General features: G+C 43.2%; 1 protein-coding gene across 1 annotated transcript in view; it reads right to left on the minus strand.

Moving 5' to 3' along the window:
• Nucleotides 1-19,368, minus strand: part of LOC128687029 (unhealthy ribosome biogenesis protein 2 homolog) — a gene marked incomplete at its 5' end in the record, with an annotated part of 159,922 nt that overhangs the window by 70,893 nt on the left and 69,661 nt on the right. Inside the window, 1 exon segment of the mRNA XM_070082352.1 lies at nt 13,004-13,160. Within this exon segment, the coding sequence (XP_069938453.1) occupies nt 13,004-13,160 (157 nt within the window).

The following is a 19,368-nucleotide window of genomic DNA, read 5'->3' on the forward strand; positions in this document are numbered from 1 at the left end:
AGAATGTTTCGAGCAAGATAGTGATAGAGTGATGGTGAAAGTGTTTCTTGTGTTTTGGGTCAACTTACCTTAGTGAGAGACAGCTAGTGTATTAAAAAAAAATAATGAGAACATTCATTTGTTTGGTGGAGACTGGTTAAGAATCATAGCTTTTATATTTATGTTTTTGTTATGGTTGAATAATTAACATTTTTTCTCAGTTAATTTTAACCAAATGCATTTATATTTTGTGTATGATCACTCTTTATATGTATGGAGTGCTCACATTTATTTACAAAAGATTGGTCAAGAAACATAGATTTAATAGATGAAAACCAAGAGTAACTAGATGATGAGTGCTCGCCGTCTTGAGACATACTGAGGTGGCTGGTGAAGCTGGCTGCCCACCTGCCTCACTCAGCCTCACACACCAACTCTTGTGTTCACTCTATTTTTCTTTTTATAACCCTGTCTTGTCTCTGGTATTAACCAACCATGGCATAAAAAAAGGAGGTGCTAAGAAGAGGAATATGAGTGCTTTTAAAAGAAAACCAAAAACTGTATAGTCATGTTATAATAGCTTCAGACGTTGTATTACCTACGTCTATTTTTTCTGGAAGGCATGCATGTGCATTGTCTATGGAAAGAATGCATGTTAACTTATCAAACATGCTTCTCTCAATAGCTTCACTTAAGTAAGTTTATTTAATAAGTAAGTTTTTTATTAAGGTTTTGGTCACATACAATTTTTTACAATGATCATGATAGCACACATGTTATAGGCACATAAAAAATACAGTGGACCCTCGTTTTTCGTACTTAATCCGTTCCAGAAAGTGTGACTATTATCGAAATTGACGATTTGCGAAACCATTTTCCCCATAAGAAATAATGTAAATACAATTAATCTGTTCCAGACACCCAGAAGTATTAAAACAAAATTTTTTTTTACATGAAATATAGATGTACACACACGGAAAACAATGAGACATGATGAATGAAACATTAACAGCATAAAACTTACCTTTATTGGCGATTTTTCTTAGTGTATGGAAGACTGGAGGAGGGGAGAGATTGAATTATTTACTGTTTGGAAGGGGAATCCCCTTCCATATACGTTCACGCGCGTAGCGCCCAAAACGTATAAATACGTTTTTTGTCATTCATTCAACATTGCCACAATAAGCCTGAGTCACCTAGACATGAGAGAATGGGTGTGTGCACTCACTGTGTTCCATATTAAAATAATTGGGGATGCCTGGGTACCATATGCTCTTTTTTCCTTTTAACCCTTTCAGGGTCCGTCCCATAGATCTACGGCTGGTCGGTGAGTGTCCAAACCGTAGATCTACGCCAAAATTCTAGCGCCGTCAAATTTAGCGCAAAAGCGCTCATAGGCCTACATATGAGAGAATGGGTCTGCGCGGTGGGTGTGCGCCGTAAACAAAAAATCTAGGCGCCTGCATAGCATTGTGGGAACGCCGGCTCAGTCACCCTTGTTCACCATGTCTCGTCGCAAGTCAGCTCTCACTCCCCGGAAAATTGGGACTCTCCTCTTCCTGTCTGATAGTTCTGACACTGATGGAAGTGGAAATGAAGACGAATTCTACGGCTTTGATGAGTTAGTGACCGAAAATAATGACCAGGATATCGATAATAGTGCAGAAAACCCCGACGATCCTCGACCTTCTACCTCTGGTGTGGGCACTCGTGACTCACGGTCGGTTGTTCCTAAACGTAAGAGAAAACTAATATTTTCCCGTGGCCTGGCCTCTGACTTCAGTAATGACGATGATTCTGATGTGGATTGTGATTTTATTGCGCTCGACGATCATTCGAGTAGTGATAGTGAGGAAACATATTCACCAGTGAAGCGTCGGTATGTGCGCCGCCGCATGCGCTCGGGTAGTGTACCCTATGCTATGCCCAGGGGACGGAGTACATCCCGTAGTACATCCCGGAGTACATCCCGTGGCCCTACACCCGTTTTAGGTAGTGATAGTGAGGATGATGTGGCTACACTTGGCATGGATGGGCCACAGACATCAGTGGATGGTGTTAGTGGGGCTGGTGGTGGTAGTGGCACCGCCATGCGTGACTCGCTGTGCCACGCGGGAACCCACGCTGCTGACTCGTCAGTTCAAGGACAAAGCGGAGCGTCACCCACCAGCCCGCCACAACCACCCGTACAACCAGCCTATGATGTCCAGTATCCACCAGCAAACCGTATCTGGGATTGGCAGCAAAATCCCAATTTTGTTCCCAGCCCTCACCACTTTGATGACTCGCAAAGTGGAATTCTACCTACCTGTCCCCTTGGAACCACGGCCAATGAACTGGAATTCTTTGAATTATTCTTTGACCAGCCATTGATGGAAACTATTGTCAGGGAAAGTAATAAGTATTTTCAGTACACCATGGCAAATACGATCTTATCACCACAGTCAAGACTACACAGGTGGAAAGAGACGACTGTTGCAGAAATGTATTTGCTTTTTGCAACAATAATGCTTATGCCTCACGTCTATAAGCATAATATAAAAGCATACTGGTCCACAGATCGGCTAATTTGTACCCCATCCTTCAGTGAAATAATACCAGTGAACAGGTTTATCTTACTCTTACGTATGTTGCACTTCTCTGACAAAACCAGGCCTGACAGAAGTGACAGGTTATACAAGATTAGAAATGTTTTCATGTATCTCAAACAAAAGTTCAGGATATACTTTTATCCATTCAAGAATCTTGTAATTGACGAGTCTTTGATTTTGTTCAAAGGTAGACTGTCATTCAAGCAGTATATACCGAGCAAGAGGAACCGCTTTGGTATAAAATTGTTTGTACTCTGTGATTGTGACAGTGGCCTGGTGTCGGATATTGTTGTATACACGGGTAGTAAAACATTGAAAGATACCAAGATGTTATTGGGTATATCAGGTGACGTAATGAGAAACATGATGGCACCTTATCTTGGTAAGGGCCATACATTATATACCGATAACTGGTACACAAGCCCATTACTCAGTGATTTCATGCGAGTGAACAAGACAGATGTGTGTGGCACAGTGCGTTCTAATCGTAAACATATGCCCAGGCTCAACGCAGGTGTTCGTGGTGATGACGTGCAGGTGTTTACTGCCAATGACATCATGGCATTACGGTGGCATGACAAACGAGATGTCACATTGTTGACAACCATTCACCGTAATGAAATGCAAGACAGTGGCAAAGTTGATCGAGTGACTAATGAACGTATTCGAAAACCAGTGACAGTGATTGATTATACACAAAACATGCGCTTGGTTGACAAGTGTGACATGCAGATTGGTTTTGTTGACTGTGTTCGTAAGAGTTACAAGTGGTACATGAAACTTTTCTTCCATCTCATGGACATTTCAATGCTGAATGCATATAATATGTACCAAATAAAGACTGGTAACAGACCACCGTATGGTGAATTTTGTTTGTCTGTTGTCAGACAACTCATAATGAAGTACCAGGTAACAACACCTGCAATACAACATGGTCCTCGAATTCATCACAATATACCCAAGCGTTTGAGAAGAGAAGGTGATCATTTCATAATACAGCTTCCTTCAACTCAAAAGAAATTTGCTCAGAAGAGATGCATTGTCTGTGCACAAACAAAACGACGGCAACAAAGACGCAAAGACACTCGGTTTATGTGTGAGGAATGTAAGGTGCCTCTGTGCATGGTGCCTTGTTTCAAGGAGTTCCACAAGCTCCAGCAGTTCTAAAACCATGTCCAGTGATTGTAAATATGTAAATATATGATAGAACATTAGTATTATACAATATTTGTGCATGTTTATTGTAATAAACAACAGTGGTAAACAATAATATGATAATAACTTTAGTGCGGTTATTGTGTTCAATACAGTGAGTTTATATATATAAATTATATACAGTATTGGTCTCTCAGGCCCCAAATGTTAGTAGGAATAGAAAAAAATTGGAAAAGAAAAGAAAAAACAACTAAAATAACAACAAAATAATATAATACGCGTATGTGGAATTCGTCGATGTTGCCGCCACCACATCATTTTCTACAAACTTCTTGGCACTGTATCTCGGTAAGTACTGATCAGATTCTAATTTTTTTTTGTTTTATTACCTTCACAAAAATATGCTCTTTAATTCTGTAAGAAAAAATAATTTTTTTTTTTTTTCAAAATTTCTTGGACACTGGTGCGTGACTTCAGATTTTGGCCTTGGACCCTGAAAGGGTTAAAAGAAAAGATTTCTTTTTTCCTCAAAAAATTTGGGGCGCTACGCGAGCGAACGTATATATACGTTTGGATCGTTTAAGGGTTAATGTCCCAAGGACCAGCTTGAGAGTCACTGCACACCTGTGGCACTAAATACTTGTCCAGAGAGCTCTATTTCTGGTATCTCTTTAAAACTTCCCTAAAATGGACCAAGACTTTGTCACTGTACATGTTGCAACAGTTTTGTCAGGGTGATGTTTTTCCATAAATCTTTCCATCCTACTCCACATTTCAAAAATCTCCTTAATTTCTAAAGAAGGCACCTTCTTCCATCTCTCTCCCTCCTCCTCTGAAGCAATATTCTGAGCTGCGGTCTCTTGCTGTTCCAGCTGAAGCTCTTGCAGCTCTTCAGTGGTTAGCTCTTCGTTGAGGTCCTCCACCAACTCTTCCACATCCTCCAAACTCACATCCAATCCCATGGAATTCCCCAATGCCACAATAGATTCCACAACTGCCATAGGCTCCTCAAGGTCAGCCCCAAACCCTTCAAAATCCCTCTTGTGGACACAATCTGGCCACAATTTTCTCCAAGCAGAGTTCAAAGTCCTGGTAGTCACTCCCTCCCAAGTCTTACCTATAAGGCTTATGCAATGGAGGATACTGAAGTGATCTTTCCAAAGCTCTCTTAGGGTCAAGTGAGTGTCTGTGGTCATATCAAAGCACCTTTGAAATACTGCTTTGGTGTAGCGTTTAAAGTTTGAAATGATCTGCTGGTCCATGGGCTGGAGGAGAGGAGTGGTATTCGGAGGCAAGAACTTTACTGTGATGAACCCAAACTCCTCCAGAATTAGGCCATCCAAATTTGGAGGATGAGCAGATGCATTGTCCATTAGCAGGAGGCACTTGAGTTCCAATTAATTTTCCAGGAGGTAATTCTTCACACTGGGGCCAAACACTTCATGGAACCACTTGAGGAAAATTTCCCTCGTGACCCATGCCTTATTATTAGCTTTCCAAAACGCACACAATTTACTCTTCATGACATTGTTTTTCTTGAACACTCTGAGATTTTCAGAATGGTACACTAGTAACAGCTTCACTTTAAAATCCCACTAGAATTACTACAAAACATGAGAGTTAGCCTGTCTTTCATAGACTTATGTTCTGGCAGTGCCTTTTCCTCCTGAGTAATGTAGGTCCTCTTTGGCATTTTCTTCCAAAAGAGGCCTGTTTCATCACAACTGAACACTTGTTGGGGTTTTAATTGTTTAGTCTGTATGTGCTCCTTGAATTCACTTACGAATTTTGTAGCTGCATTTTTGCCAGAACTGGGAGCCTCACCATGCCTTATCACACTGTGTATGCCACTACGGTTCTTAAATCTCTCAAACCAGCCTTTGCTGGCCTTAAATTCACAAATATCAGTACTCGTTGAAGGCAATTTCTTTACCAGATCGTCATGCAACTGCCTAGCCTTTTCGCAACTAAGCGACTGCATAAGACTACCTCCTGCTAATTGTTTCTCGTTGATCCACACCATAACTTCTCAACATCTTCAAGTACTGGCGATTTCATTTTTGTCAGCATATTTACCACCTTTGCAACAACAGCTTCCTTGATTTCCTTTTTCTTGGCCACAATGCATGCTATGGTTGTATGGGGTTTCTTATACATCCTGGTCAGTTCTGCCACATGTACGCCACTTTCGCATAGTTCAATGAAGTTTTTCTTGAATTCAATTGTATTTCTCACCTGCTTTACCAAAGGCATGGCACTAGGAGCTTTCTTTGGAGCCATGGTAGCTTATTTAGCAGTTGCAAGCACTAAAATGAATGGAATATTATGAAATATTTCACATGAACACATGAGGGGATGGTCACTCACTGGTAAACAATGGCACAATGTTTTGACGAAAAAAATATTACGATTTCCGAAAATTACGACTTACAAGACTCACGAAAAACGAGGGTCCACTGTACATTATGAAATTTTATCCTTGGATAACCCATTTATGTCACACATTATGCACATGTTCAAGGGTCTAACCCTCACTATATCCAATTAGGCCTAACAGGCCAACATGAACCCTCTCCACACATTTCTAGACCAACAAGAAACAACATCTATAATGTAACTTATCAAAAACTTTTATTAGTATTGATGATTCAAGAAATGGTTTTAAAAACTTGTATGGCATTTTTCTAGGTGTCATAACATGCAACCAAATTCTTTCCACAAGTTGTTCACTTCACCCACAGCATTTTCATATGTAACTCCATTTTTCTGGAACCTAACTCCTGTGAAAGGTGGCTGGCTAATGTAATTTTGCAGCCAAAAAAATCATCAGTGTTTGCTCAAAATTCTCTTTAGACCAAAGCCTTTACAAGGTCAGAATCCTTTTCAGTGAAAAATATCCACTCACACAAATACACATTCTCTCATACCCACCCTCTCTCATGCAGAGCCGGCCTTAGGAGGTGCGCAGCCCAATTGGGAACAATTTTGGAAGGCCTCATATATGGAAAGCAATCAAACTGTGCACTTAAAAAATGCATGCAAGTTAATAGACCAAACAGATGTAAGCTACATTTTAATACAAAATTGCTTGCATACATGTAAGCCTACAAGTAACAAACAAAATTTGTCAAAGTTTAAACTCCTGCTAATTTCAGATTCAGTGGACATAATTGCCAAACTGTTCATATCTTCTTGCTAAATTGATGATCTCAAGTAAGTTTTGATCAATTTCAGCTTGGAAAAACTCCTTTCTCCAGATGCCCCTTTCTTTTTACTTTGTGTTGGTGTGTGTACTTGACAAGCCAAGAGTAGATTACATTGTGAAAGTTAAAACACATGTGCAACATCTGGATATCTTTATTGTAGACGCTTCGCCATCCAGTGGCTTTATCAATACAGATTCTAGGACATAATTGGAAGACAGTAGAACTATATAAAAAAAGATGAGGTAATCAGTCCCTCAGCCTTGGAGTTAGTGTTCACAGCATCGTGGTGGAGGAGAATCTGGAGCAAAGGCAAGAAGACTGGCGGTTATATAGGCGTCAGTGGATAAGGACGTGCAGCAGACGAGGGCATAGTCACTGGTAGGCGGGATTCTCCATCTCTTTGGGAAGGACCTACTTCCACTGGGGAATCCCGCCTACCAGTGACTATGCCCTCGTCTGCTGCACGTCCTTATCCACTGACGCCTATATAACCGCCAGTCTTCTTGCCTTTGCTCCAGATTCTCCTCCACCACGATGCTGTGAACACTAACTCCAAGGCTGAGGGACTGATTACCTCATCTTTTGTATATAGTTCTACTGTCTTCCAATTATGTCCTAGAATCTGTATTGATAAAGCCACTGGATGGCGAAACGTCTACAATAAAGATATCCAGATGTTGCACATGTGTCTTAACTTTCATATTGTCGGTATTTTATACCTTTCTTGCACAGTAGATTACATTCTAGCATGGGGCGCCCTTAGGTGCGGGGCCCAACTGGGAGCAATCGGTCCAATTGGCTTAAGGTCGGCCCTGCTCTCATGCATCCCACCCTCACACTCATTTCTCATCCCAAACCCTCACTAATCCACCCTCAACATCCACCCACACACCCTCATGCCCTCTCTCATACTCACCCTTTCACATCCACTCCTCTCACCCATCCTCTCTCACTCACCCATATTTGCAGCCTTTTCATAGCCACCCACTCCTCACTCTCTCACACCCATTCGTACTTTCTGAAAGCCACCCTCTCATAGAACCTCCCAACACACACACACTCCTCCTTCACACCCCCATCCTTCACACCCCCTCCTTCACACACCCCCTTCCTTCACACACACCTCCTCCTTCATACCCACCCCTCCTTCACACACCCCTCCTTCACACACCCCCTTCCTTCAGACACACCCCCTTCTTCATACACCCCCTTCCTTCACACACACCCCCTCCTTCATGCACACCCCCTCCTTCATGCACACCCCTCCTTCACACACAACCCTCCTTCACACACACCCCTCCTTCACACACACCCCTCCTTCACACACACCCCTCCTTCACACACACACCCCTCCTTCACACACACCCCTCCTTCACACACACACCCCTCCTTCACACACACCCCTCCTTCACACACACCCCTACTTCACACACACCCCTCCTTCACACACACCCCTCCTTCACACACACCCCTCCTTCAAACACACCCCTCCTTCACACACACACCTCCTTCACACACACCCCTCCTTCACACACACCCCTCTTTCACACACCCCTCCTTCACACATCCCTTTCTCATTCCTATCCTCTTTCACACCCATTCACTTTCTCACTACCACCCACCCACTCACTCTCACACTACCACCCACCCACTCACTCTCACACTACCACCCACCCACTCACTCTCACACTACCACCCACCCAATCACTCACCATCTCTCACCCCCCCCCCCACCCTCTCTCACCCACCCATCCACCCTCTCTCTCTCTCACCCACCCTTTCTCTCTTACCCACCCATTCTCACTTTCCCTTTCTCACAGCCTCACTGTCCTGTTTTATATGTTACAATGTTCTGTGTCTATAGTATCTCCAGAACTCACCATGAAATGGACAATCAGCAATAAGGTACATATTTTCTTCCCTATTAGTCGTGTACTTAGCTCTGTGAAGACCTGTTTGCGCACTCTCTACGAATTGAAGCAAGATGCCCTCCATCGAGCAACTTTACCAACAGCTTAAGGAAGAATTGAGGATGGCGAAGTTGGAGATTCAGCGACTGACCGAGGAAAACAAGAAGATTCGTAGTAGTCCTCCTGTTTTGAGTCCTCAGGTCAAGAAGGGAAACTGGTCAGTGGCTGGACAGCAGGGAACGAAGTTGACGATCACAAAGACGAATGGAAAGATAGAAACGATGAAGAAGAAAGAGACTGCCATGGAAACTGTTGTGGAAACATTTAATACATTCTCAGTGCTACCCGACGAATGTGAGTCGACTACTGGGAACATCACGACGAACGACACCAAGGAAGGTAAGAATATTGTTGTTGTTGGGGATAGCCAAGTTAGGTATATGGATAGGGCATTCTGCTTGAAGGACAGGAGTAGGAGACAGAGTTTGCTTTCCTGGGGCTGGGATGGAGGATATTGTTAGCCGTCTGGATGACATCATGAGAGGTAATGGGAGCAATCCTATTATCTGTCTCAGTGCTGGAGGCAACGATGTTGGCAGACGTAGGAGTGAAGACCTGATTAGCAGGTATAGGTCAGCAATAGAAATAATTAGGAGTAAGGGTGGGAACCCTGTCATATGTGGTATTTTGCCAAGGAGAGGAGTTGGAAATGAATGGTTGTCCAGGGCAATTGGTGTCAATTGCTGGCTGGACAAATACTGTAAGGAAAATGCAGTAACATTCTTTGACAACTGGGACCTCTTCTATGGCAGAAATGACATGTATGCCAGGGATGGGGTTCACTTATCTAGGTCTAGGGTGGTAGCACTGGCAACTGCAGTGGAGGGAGCAGTTAGGACTTTAAACTAGGAATAGTTAGTGGTATGGGTTTTGGCAGGAAAACAGTGAAGTCCCAGTGGGGAACTAGTAATAAACAGAACGAGGTAGATATTGAAAAGCCAGAGACTTTGGGTGATAAGGACAGTAATAGGTTTAGTAGAAAAACAGAAATGAGCAGGAAGGGTAAAGAGAAAGGAGAGTTTTTCAATGTTTATTATGCTAATTGCCGTAGTGCTAGGAATAAGATGGATGAGTTGAGATTAGTTGCTAGCGCAGGTAACATTGATGTATTTGCCTTAACTGAGACGTGGTTTAATTCAAAAAGTCGGGACATGCCTGCGGAATGTCATATTCAGGGTTTTAAATTGTTCCAAGTAGATAGAAGTATCGGGAAGGGGGGTGGGGTGGCATTGTATGTCCGAGATCGCTTGAACTGTTGCATAAAAACGGGTATTAAGTCTGAAGTAACACATACAGAGTCTGTTTGGATAGAATTTTCAGAGGGGCATGAAAAACTGATTTTAGGAGTGATATACCGTCCCCCAAACTTAGATAGGGACCAAGGGAGACTACTATGGGAGGAAATTGTTAAGGCCACAAGGCACGATAATGTAGTAATTCTAGGAGACTTTAACTTTAGTCATATTGATTGGAATTTCTTGACTGGGAATTTAGAATCATACGACTTCTTAGAAGTAGTTCAGGATTGTTTTTTGAAGCAGTTTGTGACAGAACCTACAAGGGGAAATAACCTGCTTGACTTAGTTATGGCAAACAATGAATCCCTTGTTAATAATTTAGAAATTTCAGAGGAACTGGGTGCTAGCGACCACAAATCAATTACATTTAGCATTGAATGGAAGTACGATAGTAGCGATAACTCAGTAACAGTCCCAGATTTTCGCTTAGCAGATTACGATGGGCTTAGAGAACACTTATCATCTGTTGACTGGGGTAACGAAGTGAGCTATCAATATGACAGTTTTCTGAACACTATACATGCTGCTCAAAGAACGTTTATCCCATATAAAGAAATTAGATCAAATAGAAATGACCCAAAATGGATGAATAATAGGCTCAAATATCTACTAGGGCATAAGAAAGGAATTTATAGGCGTATCAAAAGAGGTGAGGGTCATCTTATGAATCAGTATATTGATATTAAGAGGGACATTAAAAAGGGGATAAGAAAAGCTAAAAGGGACTATGAAATTAAAGTTGCTAGGGATTCTAAAACTAACCCAAAAAGTTTTTTCCAGGTCTATAGAACAAAAGTTAGAGATAAGATAGATCCCCTTAAAAATAACTATGGGCACCTTAATGACAAAGAGAATGAAATGTGCTCGATTTTTAATAATTATTTTCTCTCAGTTTTTACACAGGAAGACACTAACAATATTCCAGTAATTAATTTTTATAGTGGGCTAGAAGAAGATAAATTATGTAACATCACAGTCACTAGTGAAATGGTTGTGAAGCAGATAGACAGACTGAAGCAAAGTAAGTCGCCGGGTCCTGATGAGGTTTTTTCAAGGGTTCTTAAGGAATGCAAAATGGAACTCTGTGAACCATTAACTAATATTTTTAATTTATCTCTTCAAACAGGTGTAGTGTCTGATATGTGGAAGATGGCTAATGCAATTCCTATTTTTAAAACAGGGGACAAGTCGTTACCATCAAATTACCGCCCAATAAGCCTGACCTTAATTGTAGGCAAATTACTAGAGTCAATTATAGCTCAGATTATAAGAAGCCATCTCGATAAGCATAGCTTGATTAATGATACTCAGCATGGATTCACAAGAGGCCGGTCTTGTCTAACTAATTTATTAACTTTCTTCAGTAAAGCTTTTGAGGCTGTTGACCACGATAAAGAATTTGATATTATTTACTTAGATTTTAGTAAGGCTTTTGATAGAGTTCCGCACCATAGACTGTTAAAGAAAGTGGTAGCTCATGGCATTGGGGGAAAAGTGCTCTCGTGGATCGAGTCATGGCTCACTGACAGGAAGCAGTGTGTGTCCATAATTGGGGTTAAATCCTAGCGGGGATCTGTGACAAGTGGCGTTCCACAGGGATCAGTCTTGGGCCCGTTGTTGTTTATAATATATATCAATGATTTTGATGAGGGAATTACTAGTGATATGAGCAAATTCGCCGATGACACAAAGATAGGTAGGATAATTGATTCAAACGTAGATGTTATGGAACTTCAGGAGGATTTAAACAAACTCTATTCTTGGTCAGAAAAGTGGCAGATGCAGTTCAATGTAGATAAATGCAAGGTTCTGAAGCTTGGGAGTGCCCATAACCCTAGTACTTATAAGTTAAATGATGTAGAACTTAGCCATACAGATTGCGAAAAGGACTTGGGGGTTATGGTGAGCAGCAACCTTAAACCAAGACAGCAATGCCTAAGCGTACATAATAAGGCAAATAGATTACTGGGATTTATATCAAGAAGTGTAAGCAACAGAAGTCCAGAGGTCATACTGCAGCTTTATACATCATTAGTAAGGCCTCACCTAGATTATGCAGCTCAGTTCTGGTCTCCATATTACAGAATGGACATAAATTCGTTAGAAAACATTCAGCGTAGGATGACTAAATTAATACATAGCATTAGAAATCTTCCTTATGAAGAAAGATTGAAGACTCTTAAGTTACATTCACTTGTTAGACGAAGAATGAGGGGAGACCTGATCGAAGTGTATAAGTGGAAGATAGGTATTAATAAAGGGGATATTAATAAGGTCTTGAGGATGTCTCTCCAAGAGAGAACCCGCAGTAATGGATTTAAATTAGATAAGTTTAGATTTAGAAAGGACATAGGAAAGTATTGGTTTGGAAATAGGGTAGTTGATGAGTGGAACAGTCTACCTAGTTGGGTTATTGAGGCTGGGACTTTGGGTAGTTTCAAATTTAGGTTAGATAAGTACATGAGTAGGAGGGGTTGGATTTGAGTGGGACTTTCACATCAGAGCTTATTTCTTGGGTGTCATTGAAAATTGGGTTGGGCAAATGTTTTGTTAGTGGGATGAATTGTAAAGGACCTGCCTAGTATGGGCCAAGAAGCCTCCTGCAGTGTTCCTCCTTTCTTATGTTCTTATGTAATTAAAAGATTCACTGTATTTTTTTGCCAATTTCATCAAACCAGAAATTTTAAATATGTTATTTCATCCTTACAGAATTGCAGAGAATTTTGACTATATTGTATATGAGAAAAGAAAACTGGAAAAAAAAAATCAGCACTTTTATGGTGCTTTTAAATTTAAAAACTTACCAATGATAGCTGTGTTGGCTGATTTCCAAAGTTGGCAACCCTGGCAGATATCTGAGCCCATGCTTCCGAAGAAATAAAAGGAAGAAGGTATGAGAAGTCTGTTGGTGTACTTGGTTTTGGTGACTGAACCTTCAGTAAATCTGGGCACTCAATATACCTGTAATTTGATAAGTAATAAAGAGGTAAAAACACACATTTGTATAAAATAATCAATTCTCATTATGTACATAATATGCAGCATGGACAATATGCATGTAATGATAAATATTCTAGTTCAACAAGGAAAAGCATTTACCATAAATACCAATTACAGTTGAAATTTTGGTATTCTCTTTCAAAATATAATGAACATGCACACACACAACCCCCCCTCCACACACACACACATACACAGGAAAGACACTGCAATGGATCAGGGAATACCTGACAAGGAGGCAACACTGGGTCATGGTACATGACGAGGTGTCAGAGTGGGTGCCTGCAACAAGTGGGGTTCCACAGGGGTCAGTCCTAGGACCTGTGCTGTTTCTGGAATATGTGAATGACATGACATCTGTTTGCAGATAATGTGAAGTTAATGAGGAGATTTAATCAAATGAGGATCAGATAGGACTACAAAGGGACCTGGACAGGCTGCAAGCCTGGTCCAGCAACTGGCTCCTGGAATTTAACTCCACCAAATGCAAAGTCATGAAGATTGGGGAAGAACAAAGAAGACTGCAGACAGAGTACAGGCTAGGGGGGCCAAAGACTGCAAACCTCATTCAAGGAAAAGGATCTTAGGGTGAGTATAATATAGAGTACATCTCCTGAGGCACACATCAACCAGATACAGTGCTGGTCATGGAAATATGCCACCCCTCCCCCACACACATACCAAAACACAAACACATTCCATGAAAGATTATAATACTATATATATTTACACACTTATTGAGGTTTTAATACTTGGTGTTGCATCCTTTATGCTTAATCACTTCCCTCAGCCATGGAGGAAGACTCTCACACAAATTCTTGAGGGTTTGGGGAGGTATATTATTCCATGCTTCATGTAGAGCAGCCTCCAGCTGTGGGATGGAACTGATATCCTTGCCCAGTAAACTTCACTTCACTAATGACCAGAGGTTCTCGATAGGGTTTAGGTCTGGGGAATTGCCTGGCCAGTCATTAAGAACCTCACTTCACAGTCCTTAAGACACTGAACTACAAATTTGGCGGTATGACACGGTGCACCGTCCTGCATAAAAACTGTAGCCCCACACTTGTCAAACACCTCAGGTAAATTGTCATGCAACTCCAGGTAATTAAACTGGTTCACAGTCTGGTTTTTGGGAAGCACAATGAGTTCACCAACACTCTGAGCACTGAAACACCCCCAGACCATGAGCCAGTCTGAATGTTCGGTGGTCCCACTGGTGAAGCGTGGGTCTAGCGGGTCACTACCCCTGGGCCGGTACACATATCCCCCATGGTTACAGGTTGCCTCATCACTCCAAAGTACATTTATTGTACTTCAGACCACTGTTGAGGATTCCAGTGAAAATATTTCTCTGCATAATCCAGCCTATGTTTCTCCTGTGGCTTGGAGAGGATTGGTTTCTTAATCTCTGAGAGAATATGTGGGTTCTTTTCTTTCAATTCTCTAAAAGTTATCTTAGGTGTACTCTCTAAGTGCTTCTTTAACACAGTGAAGGCGTGAACAGATGTCTTCTTCGAGGGGCCAGGCTGAGGTTTGGTAGATGGCAACTCAACACCGCCACCAGCCGTGAAATGCTGCGCTCAGTTCCTCACTGAATGCTCACACACACCAACATTCTCCACTATTTCTTTCATCTGGTGCCCAGCTTTGTGAAGTCCTATGATTTAAGCTATAGTTTCAGGTGTTAAATACTTCCTTTTACCCATAATCAAACATGCATAGCCCCAAAACCTGAGAGAACACCGGACAAAAGATGGGGCGAATGAGAGACAAAAGTACTTTGCAACACTTCCTCTCACCACGGCAGCCACATGAGCACTGAGGAGTGACTGTGGAGTGTGGCGGCAGGCCATGACGTCATGCTAACAGCTGCTACCCAGCATAATGCACTAACAAAACAAGACCCCCCTGTATGGTAGGCCTTTGATTTTCATCACGGCACTGTGCAGGGGCGCTCACCTGGCATAATGCTGTGACTAGCACTGTAAATGCCTGGCAAACCTAAGAATAGCATTCTGATACCTCAGTGAAGAATCATTCAAGACTCTGTACACCATGTACGTCAGGTCCATATTGGAGTATGAAGTACCAGTTTGGAACCCACACCTGGTCAAGGATGTCAAGAAATTGAAGTAAGTGCAAAGGTTTGCAACAAGACTAGTACCAGAGCTAAGGGGCATGTCCTATGAGGAGATGTTAAGGGAAATCAGCCTGATGACACTGGAGGACAGGAGGGATGGGGGAGACATGATAACGACATATAAAATACTGCGAGTAATTGACAAGGTGGACACAGACAGGATCTTCCAAAGATGGGACACAGCAACAAGGGATCACAAAATACTCAGAGGAATTGATAGGACAGGGAGAGACAGGCTGTTTGAGAGGCAGGAAGCAGGTACTCAGGGGCACAGATGAAAGTTAAAGAAGCAGATGAGTCACGTGGAAGTTAGGAAGTATTCCGGCAGCCACAGAGTTGTCAGGAAGTGGAATAGTCTGGAAAGTGATGTAGTGGAGGAAGGATCCATTGTAGACAGCCTGTACTGTCTGCACAGACAGCCTATGCTGTCTGCCAGCTTAGTTCATATTTCGCGCCACTAAGGTGCTGCTCTCTGGGCCAGCCCATAGTCAGTGGGATGCTGGGCCCACATGCTCTCACTGACTCAGCGGCCACACAGCAAGACAGAAGGCCTATTAGCAGCTCTCTCCCTCGTGGGATGGCCCTACCCGGGCCATGGGCACAACACACAAGCCTGTGTACCCACCACGACTTTACAAATAAAGTAAGAAGCCTCCGAAGACATATCATTTACTCCCTGCTACCAGAACACTAAATACAATCTCGTTATAAATGGTGGCAGCGGTGGTCGCAGCAGTTGTGTTTGCCTGGAGAGAGGAAGGATGAGGTATGAAGTCATCTTCACTTTATCACCCTATACAAGAAGCATCCGTCTCTCAACGAGTTATCCTGATGTCGTGTCTGCACGTTTGAGCATCCAGACACAGGTGCAAGCAGGATCTAGCCGAAATTTGCCGAATTTCTTCGAGAATTGTAAGTGGTGTCCCAGTGACCCCACACTACAGCGTCCCACACTGTTTCTCAAGTCATGTGTTCAGCATCACTTGTATGCTCTGCTGTTGTTGTTCAGCTTAGCACAGCTATTTCAGCAAGCCAGAGGTGAGTTTTGTGGTGATTTCTGCGTCCATTGTGTCTCCCTGTGTTTGTGGGTGGGGGAGGAGGAGGAGGAGGAGGAAGTGGCCGTTTCCTCGCCTCGTCCATGCTCACCCTTCTCACGCTCACCCATCTACCATATACTCACCACTGCCCACTCCCTCTGCTGTGTTTTCTGCTGTTTTTCGTGTGAATTCTTTGCCAGTGCTGTGTATCCAAGTGCCCGAGGCCACTCGAAGCCACGTGGATCAGTAAGCCATGTGGATCAGCATGCCACGTAGATCAGCAAGCCACGTGGATCAGCAAGCCACGTGGATCAGCAAGCCACGTGGATCAGCAAGCCACGTGGATCAGCATGCCACGTAGATCACGATGCCACGTCGGGTGTGGGCTATGTCATGTGGATCTACAAGCCACATGGGTTACCAAGCCAGATGTCCCAGGCCACATGCTGTGGTCTGCTGCCCGCATCACATTGACATCACCGACGATGCTGCCCGACTTCATGACATCACGATGTCTGCCTGACGTCACCTCGAGATGGCTGCTGATGTCACCTCGCGATGTCATGCCTGACATCACATGATGTCACATCGAGTGTTTCTAGTAATTATTTCAGTATTGTCGAGAAGACTGAGAGAAGATATATGTCGTGTGTTAATTAATTCCTCTCAGTCAGTGTTCTCACATGTTAGTGTATAGCTTAGTGTCAGTTTTGTGCACAGAAAAGCATCATTTGCTAGTTTAAGCCATGTTGTACCGCACGTACCGCGGGTGTGTGTAAAGTTTTCCATGTGTCCAGTGGTCTTGAGCCAGACCCCTGAGTAGCACCACTGTGTTAAGTCACCCAGTGTGACCAGCGCGTTTGACAGCTGATATCAGTCAGCTCTGAGCCCGAGCCCCTTTGTACAGAAAGCTCTTATGCTCGTCGCTCATAGATGTTTTGCAGAATCGTACCTGCTACGATTCCCATCGAGATTTGTTTCGCTTCACCTCCAGACCTTCAGAGTGCAGTTATATGTAGAGAAACAAGTCTTGGGACACTTAGACTAATATCTGCTATAACTCCAACTGCCGAGAGAATGACACTCGTCAAGCCGCAGTTAGCCCTGTCGGCAGGCACTGTGTCAGCCTTGTGTCACAAGCTTCAGTGAGCAGCCGGCACAAAGAAGATGTCACTTTGACCGCTAGCTCGCTCACTGCAGTCTGGTGTATGATGTTACGACTCCCAGATGTTTCGCCCAGTTGTCTCTGCCACGACTCGCTCCACGCTCGCCGGCAGTGACAGCCCAGCGACAGTACCAGTCAAGAAGTGTCCTCCTGAGTCGCTTGCCAGAAGTCCTGCCCAGTTGCCGAGTTTTGATGATGCCTCACTCGAGGGCACCAACATGTCATGCCCCAGGTTGAGAGAAACCTGCAGTGACTCCCACGATGACTGCTTCACTGTTCCAGAGGAGACCGTACCCTGTTACGTCACAGCTCAGCCGCAGCGATGTCTCCTGTGTTGCAGTATCTGTCCAGACGCAGGACAGAGAGAGACAGGCTGTTTGAGAGGCAGGAAGCAGGTACTCAGGGGCACAGATGAAAGTTAATGAAACAGATGAATCACGAGGATGTTAGGAAGTATTCCGGCAGCCACAGAATTGTCAGGAAGTGGAATAGTCTGGAAAGTGAAGTAGTGAAGGAAGGATCCATTGTAGACAGCCAGTACTGTCTGCACAGACAGCCTATGCTGTCTGCCAGCTTAGTTCATATTTCACGCCCTCTGGGCCAGCCCATAGTCAGTGGGATGCTGGGCCCACATGCTCTCACTGACTCAGCGGCCAAGCAGCAAGACAGAAGGCCTACTAGCAGCTCTCTCCCTCGTGGGATGGCCATACCTGGGCCATGGGCACAACACACAAGCCTGTGTACCCACTACGACTTTACAAATAAAGTAAGAAGCCTCCAAAGAACACCAAATAATCTCGTTATACCATAGGTAGTTTTAAGATGAGGTATGACAAAGCTCATGGAGAAGGGAGAGGACCTAGTAGTGACCAGTGAAGAGGCAGGGCCAGGAGCTACAAACTGACCCTGCAATCACAATTAGGTGAGTACACTATGCTGTTTAACAGCCTAGCAGCATACACATGGGTAATCACCAACAGACCCTTATCTGTCTTGAAGAGGACACTGGACGGATACCTAAAGTCTGCCTGATCAGCTGGGCTGTTGTTCATACACTGGATTGCATGTGGCCAGCAGTAATAACCTGGCTGATCAGGCCAATTCAGTGCAAGGCTTGGTCATGGACTGGGCAGTGGGAGCACTGACTTCCAGAACAACCTGCAGGTAGACGAACACGTGCACACACAAACTCAAACACAAACTCACTCAAGGAGAAGGTCCTTTGGGTATTATATGTACTGAGCATACCACCTGAGGTACTCATCAACCAAATAACTGCTGCAGCAAATGTGTGTCTGGCAAATCAAAGATGAGCTTTCACACATCTAAGTAAGAAGTCATTCACAACACTATACACCATGTACATCAGGCTCATATTGGAATATATGAATATGCAAAGGTGAGTAGAGAAGCTGAGAACCAATTTTAGAATGACACAGCAGTCATGGGCAAGACTAAAGTAAGATTGCCTCACAGTCAAACCAGAAGAAAAATGACAGTAAAACACTAAGTAATTCAACTGAAGGGAAAAAAAATGTTCATGGAAAATGACTAAGTTTGTGAAGTGTAGAATAAACAAATTTAAGAACATAAGAAAGGAGGAACACTGCAGCAGGCCTGTTGGCCCATACTAGGCAGGTCCTTTACAATCCATCCCACTAATAAAACATTTGCCCAACCCAATTTTCAATGCTACCCAAGAAATAAGCTCTGATAACTCTATTCACTCATTTGCAAGTCCCACTCAAATCCAACCCCTCTCACTCATATATTTATCCAACCTAAATTTGAAAGTACCCAAAGTCCTAGCCTCAATAACCCAAC

This window comes from Cherax quadricarinatus, chromosome 7 (genome assembly GCF_038502225.1).
Source record: "Cherax quadricarinatus isolate ZL_2023a chromosome 7, ASM3850222v1, whole genome shotgun sequence".
Lineage (NCBI taxonomy): Eukaryota > Metazoa > Arthropoda > Malacostraca > Decapoda > Parastacidae > Cherax > Cherax quadricarinatus.